The sequence below is a fragment of the Oryza sativa genome, chromosome 11 (assembly GCF_034140825.1).
Source record: "Oryza sativa Japonica Group chromosome 11, ASM3414082v1".
Lineage (NCBI taxonomy): Eukaryota > Viridiplantae > Streptophyta > Magnoliopsida > Poales > Poaceae > Oryza > Oryza sativa.
This window is the reverse complement of record NC_089045.1, coordinates 30,985,786-31,003,642: the sequence shown is the minus strand read 5'-3', so window position 1 is coordinate 31,003,642 and position 17,857 is coordinate 30,985,786. Positions and strand designations below refer to the sequence as shown.

At 44.0% G+C, this 17,857-nt stretch overlaps 2 protein-coding genes, 1 long non-coding RNA gene and 1 pseudogene across 4 annotated transcripts; 3 read left to right on the top strand and 1 right to left on the bottom strand.

Annotated features, from left to right (window-relative positions):
* Positions 1 to 1,088: 1,088 nt before the first annotated feature.
* On the top strand, positions 1,089 to 2,367 carry LOC9271775 (probable transcriptional regulator RABBIT EARS). Its single transcript, XM_015760341.3, has one exon. It carries the CDS (start codon positions 1,229 to 1,231, stop codon positions 1,964 to 1,966), a length of 738 nt encoding a protein of 245 aa, XP_015615827.1. The 5' UTR covers positions 1,089 to 1,228; the 3' UTR covers positions 1,967 to 2,367.
* A 5,053-nt stretch (positions 2,368 to 7,420) lies between these two features.
* Positions 7,421 to 13,935, bottom strand: LOC107279508 (uncharacterized). Its single transcript, XR_010737478.1, has 4 exons — positions 13,809 to 13,935; positions 8,035 to 8,097; positions 7,792 to 7,840; positions 7,421 to 7,700 (listed from the first exon to the last, which is right to left on the bottom strand). It is a non-coding gene; the product is annotated as an uncharacterized lncRNA (long non-coding RNA).
* Positions 10,827 to 11,685, top strand: LOC4351225 (ribulose bisphosphate carboxylase/oxygenase activase A, chloroplastic-like; annotated as a pseudogene).
* On the top strand, positions 13,595 to 16,798 carry LOC4351224 (ribulose bisphosphate carboxylase/oxygenase activase, chloroplastic-like). Of its 2 annotated transcripts, NR_175846.1 has the most exons (7): positions 13,595 to 13,732; positions 13,832 to 14,130; positions 14,244 to 14,435; positions 14,521 to 14,993; positions 15,086 to 15,367; positions 15,713 to 15,797; positions 16,402 to 16,700. NR_175846.1 is itself a non-coding variant. In NM_001404598.1 (6 exons), the coding sequence occupies exons 1-6, from the start codon at positions 13,697 to 13,699 to the stop codon at positions 16,518 to 16,520; spliced, it is 1,401 nt and encodes a 466-aa protein (NP_001391527.1). In that variant the 5' UTR covers positions 13,595 to 13,696; the 3' UTR covers positions 16,521 to 16,798. The 2 variants fall into 2 exon arrangements, 1 of the variants encoding a protein (NP_001391527.1); NM_001404598.1 differs by lacking the exon at positions 15,713 to 15,797 and having other exon boundaries at positions 16,402 to 16,798.
* The last annotated feature ends 1,059 nt before the right edge of the window (positions 16,799 to 17,857 follow it).

Here is a 17,857-nt window from a genome sequence, read left to right as displayed (position 1 = left end):
TAATCGGGTGGGAGCACCTCGGATGCCTTTGCCTATTGAACTGTCAACAACATCTAGCTATCAGTGTTTATTCTCTTTCAGTGGACTCTTCTTCGAACTGAATTATTACCTGAAAAGATTTTAGAAGAAAAACTATTACCGGCATTTCAATGAAAACATGTACATATATGCATATGCAAGAGAATCAATTTAGAATTCCAGATTCGATGGAGACACACTACCACCTCGATAGATTAGGATGACTAGCTAGCTAGCTAGGATTGCCTTGAATGAATTGCAGAGACACATCAATGACCAGTTAGTTAAGATCGACCAACAAATATATAATTTAAAAACATGATTTTGCCGGACAACGCATTCTCCAATTATATATATGCTCCTGGATTTTACATTTTGTCCAATAAAAAAACATCTTAATTACACCACTGGTGTGAGAGAAATTAATTTGCTTCCCTCTATACATATATAATAGCAAATTAAATAATGAATTAAGCTACATATTTTTTCCTCTGAAATTAATAAACCCAAGAAGGAAACGAATGAATAAATTAAAGAGGAGCTAGCAGGCCACATGTGCACAGTGCAGTAACCAATATATACCTAAAGAACAAAACCTGATCGAGGAGAAGACATGTCATCCAATCATACACTGTACGCGCACACACACATGAGACATATATACACCGATCTGATCTGATCCAATCCTTGCTTAATTCTTCTCCGGCTGGCCGGCCTCTCCTATAGCTTAGCTTAGCTTGCGAGACTTCGTTCCACTAGTCTTCTCCTAATTTCTTCCTCCTGCAAATATGCGTAGTCTTCTGTCATCGTCGACCGTCAAGTGTGTCTCTCGCTGCACACGGAGATGCATGCACCTCTTGATTGATTGCTCGGTCGACTGATTGCTTCTTACACACCGCAACTCGCTCTAATTAGTTGGTTTAGCCTGTTTAGATTTGTAGTATTAGAATCGTCACATTCAATATGTACTAGATTTATTTATTTTGAGACGAGCTAGAGCCGCTTGATTATTGTCGATCGGTACTAGCTAGTGCTACTTAGTAAGCCGGCTAGTGGAGTACTCAATCTCTGCTACTACTCGGCTAGCAGCTGGCTGCTGCTGCAGCAGTAGAACATCAAGAGAGGAGGTTAATTAGCTAGTACGTAGTACCTTGGCTGCTTTAATGAACTCGATCGATCCACAGCTAGCTAGCATAGCAGAGCAGCAGTAATGGAGGAGCAAAGAGGCGAGGAGGAGTGGGTGATGTGGGGATCGGCAGGGAGAAGACGAATCATCAGGCAATCGGCGTCGTGGGAGGAGCAGGCGTTCGCGCGCGATGCGGCGGCCAACGCCAACCTCGGCGGCTGCGTGTGGCCGCCGCGCTTCTACACGTGCAGCTTCTGCCAGCGCGAGTTCCGGTCGGCGCAGGCGCTCGGCGGCCACATGAACGTGCACCGCCGCGACCGGGCTCGTCTCCGACAGAGGCAGACCTCCTCCTCCTCCTCCCCCAGCCACCAAGAAGAAGAAGCTGAAGCACCCCAAGATCAGCAAGCTGGCCCTTACTATACCTCTTTCTCTAAACCTAGCACCACCTCCACCGATAATACTACTTGCAGTAACGACATACTACTGCTAGCAAGAGATCAAGAAACCATCAAGAAGAGGGTACCGAGACAGCAAGTACAAGTAGTTGCAGATCAGGACGAGGACGAACCGGCCGGGAGAAGGTACAAGAGGAGGAGGCTTGGTTTGGTGGATCAGCTGCCGTCGTCATGTGAAGGAGGAGATCATCATCATCAGGTACTGATCATCACACCAACAACAGCCGCCGCAAGCCCTAGCTCTATAATTGCTTCTGCTTCTGCCCTTGTGGTTGGGGATCAGCAGCATCAACAAGCAGGATCAGTACTAGATCTAGAGCTTAGGCTTGGGACTAGTACTCCTCCTAAAGCTGTTGTGCACGCTTAATTAATCTGCATGAAATTGATTGACAAGTACCCCAGTGTGGATCACTCTAGTCTCTCCGTATATATATATATAGGTCTTGTTAGCTGGCTTCTTCATTTAATTTCTCAGTTTTTCTTCCCCTTGTGACTTCTCTTGGATCAATTCGTTTCTTAATTAGTTTGCAAGGCCCAGCATGCTTACATCTCTCTCTCCCTCCTTCCAAATGCGTGCAGTGCATATAAATATATGTATGCCAGTGTTGTAGAAGAATTAAGCTTGATATTAGTGTATTGATTACATTCTCTTCTGAAGAATTGTATCCAGTCGATTCGATCATATCGGTATTAGGATTTTGTATTGTATTGTATGTGTTTGTATACAACTTCTATGGTCAAATTTGATCGATCTCTTTTTACCATGCATTTTAATTTCTTCCTAGTATTATTTATACTGTTCCCGTTCCCTCCATATATACTTAAAAGCTGATCTGCAGTTCTGAACCTTAGCTCAATGTGTCGATTACTATCAGTTCAGGCTAGACTAGAAATTTTACATGATTAATTAGGAGTATCAATTACCTAGATTCAAGCAATATGATTGATCATATCCAGCCCTATTCCTACACCGTGAAAGTTGAAATTCTAAATTAGATCCTTAAAATAATTATATATATATATAAAGGTTATAGGACAATCAGTTATGTCCAACTGTGTGCATCTTTATTAATCTTACATATTAGTATAGCTTAACAAAGACTAGCTAGAAGCTGATCGACAGTACGTATAGCTAGTTAGCTAGCTAGTGAGGACGACGAACTGACGAAGTGATCATATCTGTTCTTTGTCTTTTGCGTGCACTTCCGATCCTAATTAAAAGCGCGCATCCATGCATCGTTCAAAGTTGGGGCACTGCATATTGCAGATGACATTCTGATTCCTCTTGTATATAGAGTATATTATACGGATTAAGATTTTTTTTTTGAAAAGAAGGCAAAAGTTTTGCCTCGTGTGTATACTGATAGAGCAGGGGCAAAAGATAGGTACATGGCTTCTAAATAGGTAGGAACCCACAAAAAGAGAGTCTTAGGTAATTTTTCCCGAAACAGCGAACCCCCTAAGGTAGACAACCCCCACTTTTGCCTATGCAGCTGCCACTCTTTTATTTTGGCGATGATTGTGACATGTGGGGTGGCGACATGTTGAAAGATACTGACATTGCACTCGCACCAAATTTCCCGAGCGATGAAGGTCAGAAGAGGCTTGAGCATCTTCACCGGGTTATGAGGTGTATGCGGGAGGTGGTATACCACTCCTCCACTGAGGCATAGTCATCCCAAGATTGTTAGTTCAAATTCAAGCCTGTCCACCACTGAATCACTACCCAGATTCGGCAGGAGAGTCTATAACGTGCAAAGAGGTGCAATGCCATTTCCTGTGTGGTGTAGTAGAGGGGCATATTTGCTGATTTGTCCAACTTTTTTTAGCCTGTTTGCTGTCCAGACTCTGCTTTGTATGACCAGCCATGTGAAGAACTTGCACTTCGGCGATGCCCATCATTTCCATATTGTCTCATTGAAAGTTGACCTTGCCGCCCCCAGGAATAGGAGCTGGTAAGCTGATTTTGCCTTGTATTCCCTATTTGTGGTGAGTTTCCAGACGATGTTGTCGCGTTGTTGCCCTAGCTAGCAGGAGAGCATTGCATATCAAGGTCCAAAGCTCGACGTATCAGCAAAGATGCTCTCTCGTCGTGATATGGTACAACTGGATGTCTCTCTGACCCACTTGTTGGAGAGGAGGGCCTCACAGACAGATCTATTCTTGCTTATGGAGGCTGTGTAGATTGCCGGCGCAATCAATGCGAGTGCTCTAGAAGCCTGTTGTCTTCCCATCGCCTATGGTTATGGTGGTCGCTACGCTACCGCGAACAGCTCTCTGTCCAAATGATCACCTAACACTAGGGTGCCAGCCCAAGGTCTTATTCGAACCACAGATATCAATCTGAGGGCTCCTAGCCCTCCTAGCTCATTCGGCTTGCATACTTTTTCCCAATTAACTTTGCATTTTTCTCCCAAGATATCATCCCCTCCTGCCCACAGGAATTAATTTGCGTCTTGTTTTGTCTATAGCGTTCAGGATCCCCTTCAAAAGCTTCAGGACCGTCATGTGGTAGATGGGTTATGCAAAGAGGACTGACTTTATAAGAGCCGTTCTTCCAGCCACCATCATCATCTTTCCTTGCCATACCACATTAAGATTATACATATGTACATATTTTCATACGAAAAATATACACATTTTAGTTAGAAATTCTGTAATCAACAAATGATTTTCTTGTGTGTGTGTGTGTCTTTGCTTGCCTGCATGGCTGCAGAGAGAGAGAGAGAGAGAACTGAGGAGAGGGGGCAACTGTAAGGTAGGAACAACAACAAACTGGCCTTGCATGCTGGCATTGCTCTTAATTTGGGCATTTGGCTCTAGCTACAGAGGATGATCGATGAATTCCAAAAGTTCAGAGGATGCATGCGTTTGCATATGGTGTTTCTCTCGATTTGCATAGTAATATACGGCCAGCAGTACGTACTAGCTAGGATAGATGTGTACTACTTATATATATATGATATATATATGTCCCATTAGTAATCCACACATGGTTTGCATTTGCTGGATCGATGGGTGCTGTCCTCCATTGGAATAATTCAAATCAAGACGCCCTGCTAGGGCCTCCTGCTGCCTCAATGCATGGATTATTCGATCTCCCATGAACTGGCACTGCATGCATGCCCTACAGCTAGCTAGCTAGCTCCAAGACTCCTGACTGCTGCTAATTTATTGGCCTGCACATTGCTACTCCGGCCGTATTTAGTTGTTTTAGCAAAAAATAAAAACTTTTGACGTATACGGACACGCATTTGAAGTATTAAATGTAGACTAATAACAAAATAAATTACATATTTCGCCTATAAACTGTGAGACGAATATATTAAGCCTAGTTAATCCATCATTAGCAAATGTTTACTGTAGCACCACCATGTTCATGGTGTAATTAGGCTCAAAAGATTCGTCTCGCAATTTACATGTAAACTGTGCAATTGGTTTTTTATCCACATTTAAGGCTCCATGCATGTGTCCAAACATTTGATGTGACGGAAAAATTGGAGGTTTGAAGAAAACTAAACACAGCCTCCCTCCATACCATTATAAGTGTAGCCATAAGTTTTCGTGTCCAACGTTAACGTTTGACCGTCCGTCTTATTTGAAAAATTTATAAAAAAATTTGAGAAGTTAAGTCACACATAAAGTACTATTCATATTTTATCATCTAATAAAAATAAAAATACTAATCATAAAAATATTTCAAATATGACATATGGTCAAAGTTGGGCACTAAAATCCACAATTACGCTTATTATGGGACGGAGGGAGTACTACATAACACCACATAGAGACTGGCATCATAGGTACCGGCTCACTTAAAACCAGTACCTATGAGACATTTTCTATCCCCCTTCCCTCCCAAGTGGCGCCTCAAATAAAACTGCCACCTATAACACCTTATTATTACCGGTTAATTTATTAAAACATGGCACCTATATGTGAGTCATCAGTACCAATTCTCTAAAAACCGATGCTAGAAGCTGAGTCATCCGTACTGGTTTTCTTAAAAAAACCGACACTTATGGATAAGCCGAGTCAACTGGATGAGCGCGTAGAGGATGCCATTGACGAAAATATCTACGAACCTCTCTTTTACTATTCGATTGGCTCCTCTCCAACTCATGTTCTCCCTCCCCCTCTCTTGCCACCTCTGCTTCCTGTGGACTTGCCGCTCAAGCCGCCTCTGCTTCCGCCTCCTCTTTGCTGCTCTCCCCTACTCAAACGACAAGGATTAATTGGAATCGAAGACATCAACCCTTTTTGGCCAACACAGCCATCTATCCCCTCTCCATCGGATCCCGCCAATGCCACCAACGAGCTTTCTCCACCAGATCTGCACCAATGCCACCAACGTGCTTCTCCACCGAATCCCCGTTGTGCCCTTCCACATCCGCCAATGACTCTTCTCTCTGTTTGGCGGATCTAGTTGCGGCTCGAGCCTATAAGGCCCACACTGGCGTGGGGAAAGGTGCGGTCGGCGGTTAGCTTCGATCAGTCGCCTCGCCTCCTCCTTGGGAGCTCACTACCTTCCAGATCCTGCCACCACAAGGTTGGCATCGGCTAGATTCGGCCACCACCGTCTCAGTGGTGGCAAGATCCATCTATGGTAGGGTGGGGTAGGGGGAGGGGGCCACAATGGCAGCAAATCGACGCATTGGCGAGAAAAGGCGATCGACGACGCACTTTACCACGGCAAGTGGCGGTGGATGTGTTCATTGTTGTCCTTCCATATTTGTGTTCTTGGATGCTAACATGTGCATGTTTGATTCTATAATTTTGTTCTTTGATGTTCTTAGAAACCTTTCAATTCAAGATTATGTGAAAGCTATCCTTTGATCTTCTTCACTTGCACAAATCTTGAAACAAATCTAGCGGTTCAAAATTATGTGAAAGTTACATACAAGTTATATTGTACTTACATGCAAGTTACAGTGTAATTACGCATGCAATTAAGTTATAGTGTAATTATACTATGATTATATTGTAATTACATATGTTAAATTTTTAGGAGAAAATTTATCAACAAATATTTTGTAGATAATGAAATAAAATTACATCGTGGCCTTTGTTCAAAAGAGTTACAGCCAATTATTATAATCTAGCACTATGTAAGAAAATTGCAAATGAAATTATGCATGGGCACGCGACAAAAGTAAAGGAGCTGCAAGCTTCCATGGATTGATGGATATGGGCCCTTGGCCGGCTTTTTTGTGGATCGTCGGATCGCATCCATCGGGAGGTGGAGCAGTAGCCACGTATATACACATACATACGCGCCACAAAATATATGCAACGACGATAGTTATTAATCGGATGGATTATTTCCTGAGCGTGTTTAGTGTGTGTGGTTTATGAGGCACCTCCAATCTCATCCACACCAACGACGTGCGTACGGACAGCTTAATTGGTTCATCCATCCGATCCATCCCAATCGGCCGCATGTAGCTGGCAAGCTAGCAGCCAATCATACCAGACTTTGCATCTAGCCTGTAGGAGAAAAACCGTCAGGAAAATTGGTTTTACCGTCAGAAAAAATATTCCTGTAGGTGCCCCGTCAGAAATTGCCGACAGAAAAATTACCATGGAAAAATTCAATTGTTCTGTCGGTTTCCCGACAGAATAATAATTTCTGACGGCCTTTTCCTGTGGGTGGAACACAGAAAAAAACTGAGACGCCGGGTTTGAGAGAACATAGTTCTGACGAGTGCACCGTCAGAAAAATTGGCTTTCCAAGGAAAAAAAAAAAGAAGAGAGAATGCTATGCACATGCACTTCAGATTAATACACAAGTAAATTGATTTGGATATTGCACTCATGATTAGATCCATACATAATTATTTACATCAATCAAATATTCATAGTACAATTGTGCACAGATACATCAACTTCAGTGAGATATACATATCAAAGTTTCAACTTTGTGTCAATCCTGTTTACAAACACTAAGAAAATAGCCACCCAGTGGTAAAGGAACTGCAAGTCTCCATCTATGTTACAATTTATAAAGATACACTTATAAAGATTCATATTTTATCTTTCAAGATAAAATTATCCACCAAACATTGTACGAAAATTCTGATTGATCAACACCTTTCAATCAGCTGCAAGCAAAAAGGCAACAGGTGTTGAATGATGTGCAACAAAAATAATAACTTGCAAGATATGCACTAAGATGTGGCACTTAATCTGTACCTAAGACTTCGTTGAAATTTGGCGTTCTTCTGTAGTTTTGGAATGGACTCTGCAAGATGGACAAATTGAATATGCAAATCAGCTATACAAAGAATCAGTTTAGGTCATGCACATTTGTTAGTTATATTTAGCAACACATTCAAGCAGATCACTTTACTGTAACTGATGAAGCTTTGTCTCATGACATTTAAATATAAAACAGGGAAGTTTTTTTAGTAGCAAGGGACTCTAATGTGGGAGTACCTGTTGTGGTGCCACTGTATTAGGTCTTCACAAAATGGCTTGAGAGAGGAAAATTAGATGGTCCTGATATAAGTTGAAACAAGAAACAAATTATTTAGATGTAAAATGGACATTATACACTAGACTAATCCAAGAAAATTAAGTTTCTATTATGGACTAAGTTACATAATGTAGACTAATATGGGAATCAACTTTTCTTGCTTAATATCCGGGAATCAGGGCTGTCTCAGGGCTTTGAAAAAAAAAGAGTAAGGTGAATAAAATATCATTCTACTTATACTTTTAATTGATTAACTAATTCAAAAAAGGGCACCTAAAGTCATCAGAACATCTCTGTATTTCGTAATTGGCACCTAAAGGTAAAGTAATTGGCAACAATATTAGTAGACAGATGATTTGCTACCCGAAGCAAAATAATATATTGCAAGTCAATTATCGGTCTTGAAGTCTAATTGTCTAGACTATCCAGATCAAGACAAATATCCAGATCAACTATACGGTGATCATTTACTCCAAATCAAGACAAATATCCAGATCTACTCTTGGTAATCACATACTACAAATCCTTGCAAAATAATCCGGAGAGCAAACCTACCAGCTGTTAGACGAGGAGGCTTGCTGGGGACAAACTGCCGCAGATCCACTCACCTCGAGGCTAGACCTGGCGCCGCCGGAGATGGGAGCCACCGGATCTGGAACACCCAGCCTCGGGATGGCTGGATCCGTGACCATTGAGAATGGGGCATATGGATCTGAAGACCCTGAACTTGGGTTGGCTGGCACCGCCGGGGAAGAGATGGCTCATCGATGGCACAAGGCGGCGGCGTGGTCTCCATTCGTCAAAGCACCGGCGCCGGCGCTGGATCTACTCGCGAGTGGCGATGGGGACTGCAGAAGGAGGAGAGGGGTGGCGGCGGCGGCTCGAGGGATTGGGACGTGAGGGATGAAAAACTAGGTTTTCTTGTGTGGGCTGCTGGACTTCTATACGATGGATTTAGGCCCACCTGTCAGTGGTAATTTTCTATGAGTCCTAGCACAACCGACAGAACTATAGCGATGTTCTGTGGGTTGGCTGCAAAACGCACAGAAAATATCACGGCCCACAGGATAGCTCTAAAGTCTGGTAGTGAATATAGTATAGCTACTTGGGCTTACAGAATTTGTGTCTAAGGGTGTGTTTAGTTCCAAAGTTTTTTTTCAAACTTCCAACTTTCCATCACATCAAACCTTTCATTTACACACGACTTTTCAGTCACATCGTCTCCAATTTCAACCAAATTCTAAACTTTGGTTGGAAGTAAACACAGCCTAATTGGTGATCAATTTAACTAGTACTCGTAATAAATCAATGCAGGGAATATGCAGGCACGGTCTGGAAGAGTCGGGCACACACTCGATCGCTTGGACACTAGCAAAGCTGCAATCGTTCGCCTTGCATTGCCAGTAGCTATAAATCTCGCTCCATCAGCAAGCCAGCTCTCATCAACCGGGTGTCCCTGATCGAGCTGAGCTGAGCTGAGCCAGCTTAATTGCACAATTTAATTTCTTCTTGCACCTAGCTCATTCGTCGATCACTCACTCAGTTAGTACCTAGCTAGCAAGCAAGATCGGTAACGCAGCTAGCTAGTTAGTACAACTGCAAGAAGCTAATTAAAATACTATCTTGTGCATACATACATACATACATACCCACCAGCTGATCGATGGCAGCGACATCGACGACGATGGCTTCTGCTTTCTCCTCCACTGTCGGAGCCCCGGTACGTACGCTAGCTCGTCTCCTGCTGTTAGCTAGCTAGCCTCTAATAATATTCCTACACGACAAGGTTAATTTCCTACGTATGCACAGTAGTATTTGTCAAAATCGGCCGATATAAATTAGTACTCGTAGGAGACTGGCAAATGAAAACGAGGCTGGCAAATGGATGAGAGATACCTGTTGCTGCTATATAATTCTGTAGGAGTCTGAATATTTTGCAATTAAGCAAGTTATATAATTCTCCCGCCAATTTTACCATTTATTTTGTCGCGCCAACTTTACAATTTAAAAATTTGTATTTGTTGAGAAAATAACAATTTTGTTAAATTCATATAATAAAGTTTTAGGTATTGTCAGAAAGATAGAAAAGCATATCATGATTTGAAGCAAGCAACAAGAAATTTAAAGATAGAAAGGAAAAACTAGAGGAGACCCGTTAACGTTGCAATGAGAGATCTGTAGTAAGAAACAGAGGAGTGTCCTGTTGAAAGTTTAAAAGCATGCAGAAGCTGACATGTTGTGGCTTGGCAGGGAAGCGGGTTGGTGGTGAAGAATTGGCTGAGGACGGCGGGGTACAGCCACCATGGAGGCAGGTCCAGGTGCAGGTGCAGGAAGATCATGGCGATGGCGGGCGGCAGCAGCAAGGAGGTTGACGAGGAGAAGCAGACAGAGCAGGATCGGTGGAAGGGACTCGCGTACGACATCTCCGACGACCAGCAGGACATCACCAGGGGGAAGGGCCTCGTCGACTCCCTGTTCCAGGCTCCCATGGGTGATGGCACCCACGAGGCACGAGTACCTCAGCCAGGGTCTCAGAACGTACGTAATTAAGCACATTCAATAATGCTTGAAATATAATGCTGCGTTGCATGCACATTTTGATTAATTAATTAATTAATTGCTGCAGGTACAACCTGGACAACACCATGGACACATCTCCAAGAACTTGATGAAGCTGCCCAACATCCAGGGCAAGTCGTTCCAGTGTGATCTCGTCTTCGCCAAGATGGGGATCAAGTGAGAGTAGGAAGTACAACTGCATTGCATGCTGCGTGTGTTGTAATAGTAGTACAACTGCATGCATGCAGCCTCATCATGATGAGCGCCGGAGAGCCCGCGAAGCTGATCCGGCAGCGGTACCGCGAGGCGGCGGACATGATCAACAAGGGGAAGATGTGCGTGCTGTTCATCAACGACCTGGACGCGGGGCGGCACGACGCAGTACACGGTGAACAACCAGATGGTGAACGCGACGCTGATGAACATCGCGGACAACCCCACCAACGTGCAGCTCCCAGGGATGTACAACCCCCGTCCCCATCATCGTCACCGGCAACGACTTCTCCCGCTCATCCGCGACGGGCGCATGGACAAGTTCTACTGGGCTCCCACCCGCGAGGACCGCATTGGCGTGTGCAGGGGCATCTTCCGCAGCGACAAGGTCCCCGACGCGTTCCCATCGACTTCTTCGGGGCGCTGCGGGCGCGGGTGTACGGCGACGAGGTGCGGCGGTGGGTGGCGGAGATCGGGGTGGAGAACATCGGCAGGAGGCTGGTGAACTCCGCCGGATCGAGTTGGAGCAGCCCAAGATGACGATCGACAAGCTGATGGAGTACGGGCCGGCACATGCTGGTGAGGGAGCAGGAGAACGTCAAGAGGGTGCGGCTCGCCGATAAGTACCTCAGCGAGGCGGCGCTCGGAGACGCCAACCACGACTCCGGCGAGTTCTACGGCAAGGCCGAGCAGCAGTCGCCCGTCCCCGTGCCGGCGGGATGCACCGACCAACGCGCCGCCAACTACGACCCTACCGCCAGGAGCGACGACGGCAGCTGCGTCTACAACTGAACTCAATCCATCACCAATTCACCACCAGCTTCTTAATTTTGCACTTGATTAATGAATATATATATATATATATATATGAACACCATCGATATGCTTCCTTGTACTTCGCACCCTATATAGCCTGTACCCTTAACAAAGAGGAACGTTTAATTTGTCACTACTGCACCCAAATTAACTAGTATTATTTAAATTAATCGTATGAGAATTTTTAAAGTATAGTACATACTAAAATTTTACACTACAAATTTTAATACCTCGAAGTATGTGATATGTGGTGAAATTACACTTGTCATATACTAATACATTATTAGTATTTTTGCACATAATCCAATCGTTTGTCACATAGTTCATTAATTATCCACTAGTGTACTAGCAGTACTGTATGCATATGCAACGATACGTACGATCTCTGGATACTGTGGATGTGCCATCATATCGCTGATTGATATATACACATGCTGACTATATACGGGGATATCCCCTAGTTATTTGCATGTCATTCAAATGATTATAAAAAAATTTGAAAAAAAATTGAGAAGGTCTATTAACATGTGATATAACACTCCACAAATATACAAGTTCAAGTTCAACTTCTACAAATTGTAATGAAAAATACAAATTAAACAACAGCTAGTTAATGTATATTCAGAGTTAAATTTGTTTTTTTCGTTACGAGATGTCGAAGTTGAATTTTTATTTGCATGTTTGTAGAGTGATATATCACATGTTAATATATCTTCTCAATTTTTTTCATAACCACTTGAGTGACATGCAATCAACGAGGGAATATTTCCTTGAGGGATCCAAATCCACTTCCCTATATATGGATGTATTCTCAACTTGCGGGTTGCATTTGTTACTACAGATGCATGCTATATCAAAGTTCCTGTGCTATTCATCATGTTGCACGATAACAATTAGCGTATCACTGTAAATCTGTAATGATGCACAAGTTGGGGAATGTTATCCAATTCCAATATGTGCGCTAGTACTTGCCTAGTGAGATGACTGTTATTTTCCAATGTACTGGAGACTCGACCTTACAAGTGTCGTTACCAATCACTTGCCTCCATCTCAAACGTCTTAGTAGGGACAAGCTAGCTAGGAGAAATTTCACATGACTTGCATAAAAGATTACTACTGACATGACATGAGCAAACAATTAATTTTCAAAAGTTACGAAAAGCAATATAGAGGCTTAGGAGGAACGAAAGCTATGAACCACAAATAAATTCATCTTAAGGCACTGCTGCAGATTTAGCTGCCTCCGATTGATGCTTCACCAAAAAACAATATCAACAGCAGTGCAAAATTAGAATTTTTGTATTTTTGTGGTAACGGAAACCATCAAAGGGGAAAAAACGTACAATGCTTATGTTGTATGTTAAGAGAAGTTTGTGTGGTGCCAAATGACAGTCCTAGCCTGATGGTTATCGAGAAAGCAGAATATGTGCAGGTAGCAGAGCAAAATATTTGTGGTAGTCCAACTAGAATACAATTTGCATGCCATGCCTCATCCAAGAAGCCGGGCAACGAGAGGCAGCAAAAGGCTTTTCTGTGGTGATGCAAAATGAAGAGGTTATGTAGTAGCTGAGCTGATGAAGCAACTGGTCGCTAGCTGCCGGCCGGGAGACGAATGTGAGGCAAGGAAAGAAAAGAAAAAACAGAGAGAAAGAGTTGATCAGAAATGGGTGAATTCTGTGGTGAGGAAAGGTCAAGGAACTGAAGCCAAGAGATCCTTCCTACCTACACTAATACAATATACTCCTAACTCGCTCACAGACTCCGATCCAGGTCCAAGTCATGCTATGCTGTGGATCGGCCGGCCGAGATTGCGCCACGTGTGCAGAACCCAATCTTCAGCGTGTGGCCTGTGGAGGATCTGGAAGCTGATCCACAGGGACGAGTGTGTGCCTCTCACAGCCTCCAACTTCCATGGCGACGTCCAATTCTATTGTATTATTTAAGGCCTACCGCAGCTCGGCCTCTACACTTTGAGCAGCAGCGGCCGGCCATCATCAGTGATCCTCTACAATCATCGACTTTCAGCAAATTAAGATGGCTGCTGCCTTCTCCTCCACCGTTGGAGCTCCGGTACACATACATACGCAGCTAGCTAGCTAGCTTGATAAGTACATGTTTTTGCTGCAAATTAAATGAGGATACTTACTTGCGAGATTAATGGATGTGCAGGCGTCCACTCCGACCAACTTCCTGGGGAAGAAGCTGAAGAAGCAGGTGACATCGGCGGTGAACTACCATGGCAAGAGCTCCAACATCAACAGGTTCAAGGTGATGGCCAAGGAGCTGGACGAGGGCAAGCAGACCGACCAGGACAGGTGGAAGGGTCTCGCCTACGACATCTCCGATGACCAGCAGGACATCACCAGGGGGAAGGGTTTCGTCGACTCCCTTTTCCAGGCTCCCACGGGTGATGGCACCCACGAGGCCGTCCTCAGCTCCTACGAGTACCTCAGCCAGGGTCTCAGAACGTACGTACTAAATCTAATTTGTACACCACACCAATCGATTTTATTCATCATATTCATATATATGCTGAATTGAATCGAATTGACTGACTGGATATATGCATACATACCTCCAGGTACGACTTCGACAACACCATGGGAGGCTTCTACATCGCCCCTGCTTTCATGGACAAGCTCGTCGTCCACATCTCCAAGAACTTCATGACCCTCCCCAACATCAAGGTCCCACTCATCCTGGGTATCTGGGGAGGCAAGGGTCAGGGAAAATCCTTCCAGTGTGAGCTCGTCTTCGCCAAGATGGGGATCAAGTTAGTATGAACTTTCGAATTAATTAGTAGTATGTATGTACTTGCTTGTTGCTAATTGACTTACAACGTACGTACGTACTTACAGCCCCATCATGATGAGCGCCGGAGAGCTGGAGAGCGGCAACGCCGGAGAGCCGGCGAAGCTGATCAGGCAGCGGTACCGTGAGGCGGCAGACATCATCAAGAAGGGGAAGATGTGCTGCCTCTTCATCAACGATCTGGACGCGGGTGCAGGTCGCATGGGAGGCACCACCCAGTACACGGTGAACAACCAGATGGTGAACGCCACCCTGATGAACATCGCCGACAACCCAACCAACGTGCAGCTCCCCGGGATGTACAACAAGGAGGACAACCCCCGTGTCCCCATCATCGTCACCGGCAACGACTTCTCCACGCTGTACGCGCCGCTCATCCGTGACGGGCGTATGGAGAAGTTCTACTGGGCTCCCACCCGCGACGACCGTGTCGGCGTCTGCAAGGGTATCTTCCGCACCGACAACGTCCCCGACGAGGACATCGTCAAGATCGTCGACAGCTTCCCAGGCCAATCCATCGGTACATCCATCTGCAACCAAAAATGCTATCAATGACCAAATTAATTAAAATTAAAGGAAACTGAAACTGAATGGTCGAATTGCTGCATGCAGATTTCTTCGGCGCTCTTCGTGCCCGTGTTTACGACGACGAGGTGCGCAAGTGGGTGTCGGACACGGGTGTGGAGAACATTGGCAAGAGGCTGGTGAACTCGAGGGAGGGCCCACCGGAGTTCGAGCAGCCCAAGATGACGATCGAAAAGCTCATGGAGTACGGATACATGCTTGTGAAGGAGCAGGAGAACGTCAAGCGTGTGCAGCTGGCTGAGCAGTACTTGAGCGAGGCTGCTCTTGGTGACGCTAACTCCGACGCCATGAAGACTGGTTCCTTCTACGGTTAGATCCAACACCCTCCCACTACTCTACACCATCATCATATATGATACATCTCTCTCTATCACTGTATATATATATATATATATATTATGAAAGAAACAAAAATAGCTTCCTCTAAATTAATTATGACCAGCTAAAACGCACAAATTAAGATTTGTTATACATGTTATTCTATCTATAGCGCAGGGGCGGAGCCACGTGTCGAGCAGCTTAATTAGGCTTGAGCTCCACACGTGGCAAGAAAATTATTAGGGCCGGAAAAGCATAAATTTCTAGTTACAATTTGTTATACTAAATGATTGAGCCCTATGCATGACAAAATTCTACCTCCGCCCCTGTCTATAGGTTCTGCGCCATCCAGCTGAATAAAAGATCTCTAGCTATTCGCATCCCATCGATGCATCGTAGGCGGCCTGCATAGGAGGAGGAGGTGATTTAACCCCTTAACTCTTCACTATTCCATTTTGTAATTCCTGTATACAGTCCTTCAGCATACATGCATGTATGAAGACATATCCGGTGAAAACAATCTATGTGTTAGGAACCAATGAAAATCATACAAAAAAGTTTTGTAAATTCATGAAAATACTACTAGAGATATATAGTGCAGATATGAAATATATTCTTACCAAATTTCAAGTTCAAACTCAACTTTATTTGTGAGAATTTTTGTTTCTCTCAAATGAAGTTAAGTTTGGACTTAAATTTGGTAACAATGTATTTCATATCTACACCTCTCTAGTAATTTTTTCATGAATTTATAAAATTTTTAGATATAATTTTCACTAGTTTCCAACACTAAGCTCGTTTTCAAAGGATATTTCCCTTATATATATATATATATATATTTATATATATATATATATATTTATATATATATATATATATATATATATATATATATATATATATATTATATTCTACTATATCTTGTCTGCATTTTCTCAAACATATAATACTATACTCCTATGTTATGTACTATATAGATCGATAGGTTGCTGATTAAAGTTAGTACTTGGGATAATTTGGATCAGGGCAAGGAGCACAGCAAGCAGGTAACCTGCCTGTGCCGGAAGGTTGCACCGACCCTGTTGCCAAGAACTTCGACCCAACGGCGAGGAGCGACGACGGCAGCTGCCTTTACACCTTTTAAGCAGGCCGGCTTGACGCTTGCTATTAATTATTTCTCCTTTTTATGTTTTCTCTTTGTTCTGTGTATCAGATCGCGCCCAAGCCATAGCTGGGCATGACAAGTTTTTGTTAATAATAATATAATATAAAGATATGGGCTATACTATACATGAGTATATTTCATTTGGGTATCATTTGTCAATTTCTGTGTCCATCCAGTGTTTTCTTAGAACAATACTGTAAGACGGTTTACTGTCAGCCAAAATGCTAAATTAAGCAATGGGAACAATACGGTTTGCACTCCTTCTAATTTATTCGGCAAGTCTTTTGCCGCTTTTCGTTTCAAAAAAAAAACTTGGGAGAGTGGAATGCTAATTCACATGTGACATTCATGGAACAAAATTGAGAGATAGAGAGAGAGTACCGATGAATGTAATCAAACAGGTAGGAAGAAGGCAGGGGTGCGAGGGTTGATGAGTGATGACGCACCTTCCTTGTGAAGCATTGTGACGAACACACAAGGGGAATAGCAAGCATTAGCAGCACCAGCATGAAAGAAAGAAAGGGGAATCGGTGGAAGAGGTGACGCTGAGGAGGAGGAGGAGGAGGAGGAGGAGGAGGAGGAGGAGGTGGCTCAGCGCCATCGCCTAATCGCCATCGCAATCGCGGTTGAAGATGGGATCGCCCTTTGAGGCATTTGGACGAACACAGATCAAGCATGCATCACCATCGGTGAAGCAAGCAGCAGCACGAAAGAGATCGGTGGACGCTGGCTGAGGGTGGGTGGCGAGCGGAAGCAGCAGCAGCAGCAGGGCCATCGCCATCGGAGTTGAGGAGGATCGGATGGAGTCGGCGGCGAATCGCAGCGATGGATGGATATCATCATATCGTGAGGTGAGGGGAGGAGAGGAGGGGACTCCGTAGTGGAGTGGTATCCGATAGATTCTGGGCCAGGTCCATTAAGCCCACTATCCCAGCTCCACGTTTCTGGGCCGGCCAACGTAAATGCACATAGGCCCCTGGCCTATATTTAAGTGGCCCATATTTCTGTGATCGTGGCCCACACATCCACATGTTTCAATCACGTGAGAGTATGTACACTTAGACTCCCTTAAATATATATGTCCAATATAATTCGTATCCCTCGGTTACAGTATCAGATATCCTAAACCCTCAACTATTAAAACAGGTGTAAAATAACTCGCTCGGTAGTTTTGAGTTGATTTTCGCTGACGTGGCATGTTAGCCTAGTCCAATCATTGAGCCAACATGTGCAGACCCACATAACATCCCCCTCCCTCTCTGGCTCTCTCCCCTTTCCTTCTTCCTCCTCTCTCTTTCTCCATTATCTCTCTCTTT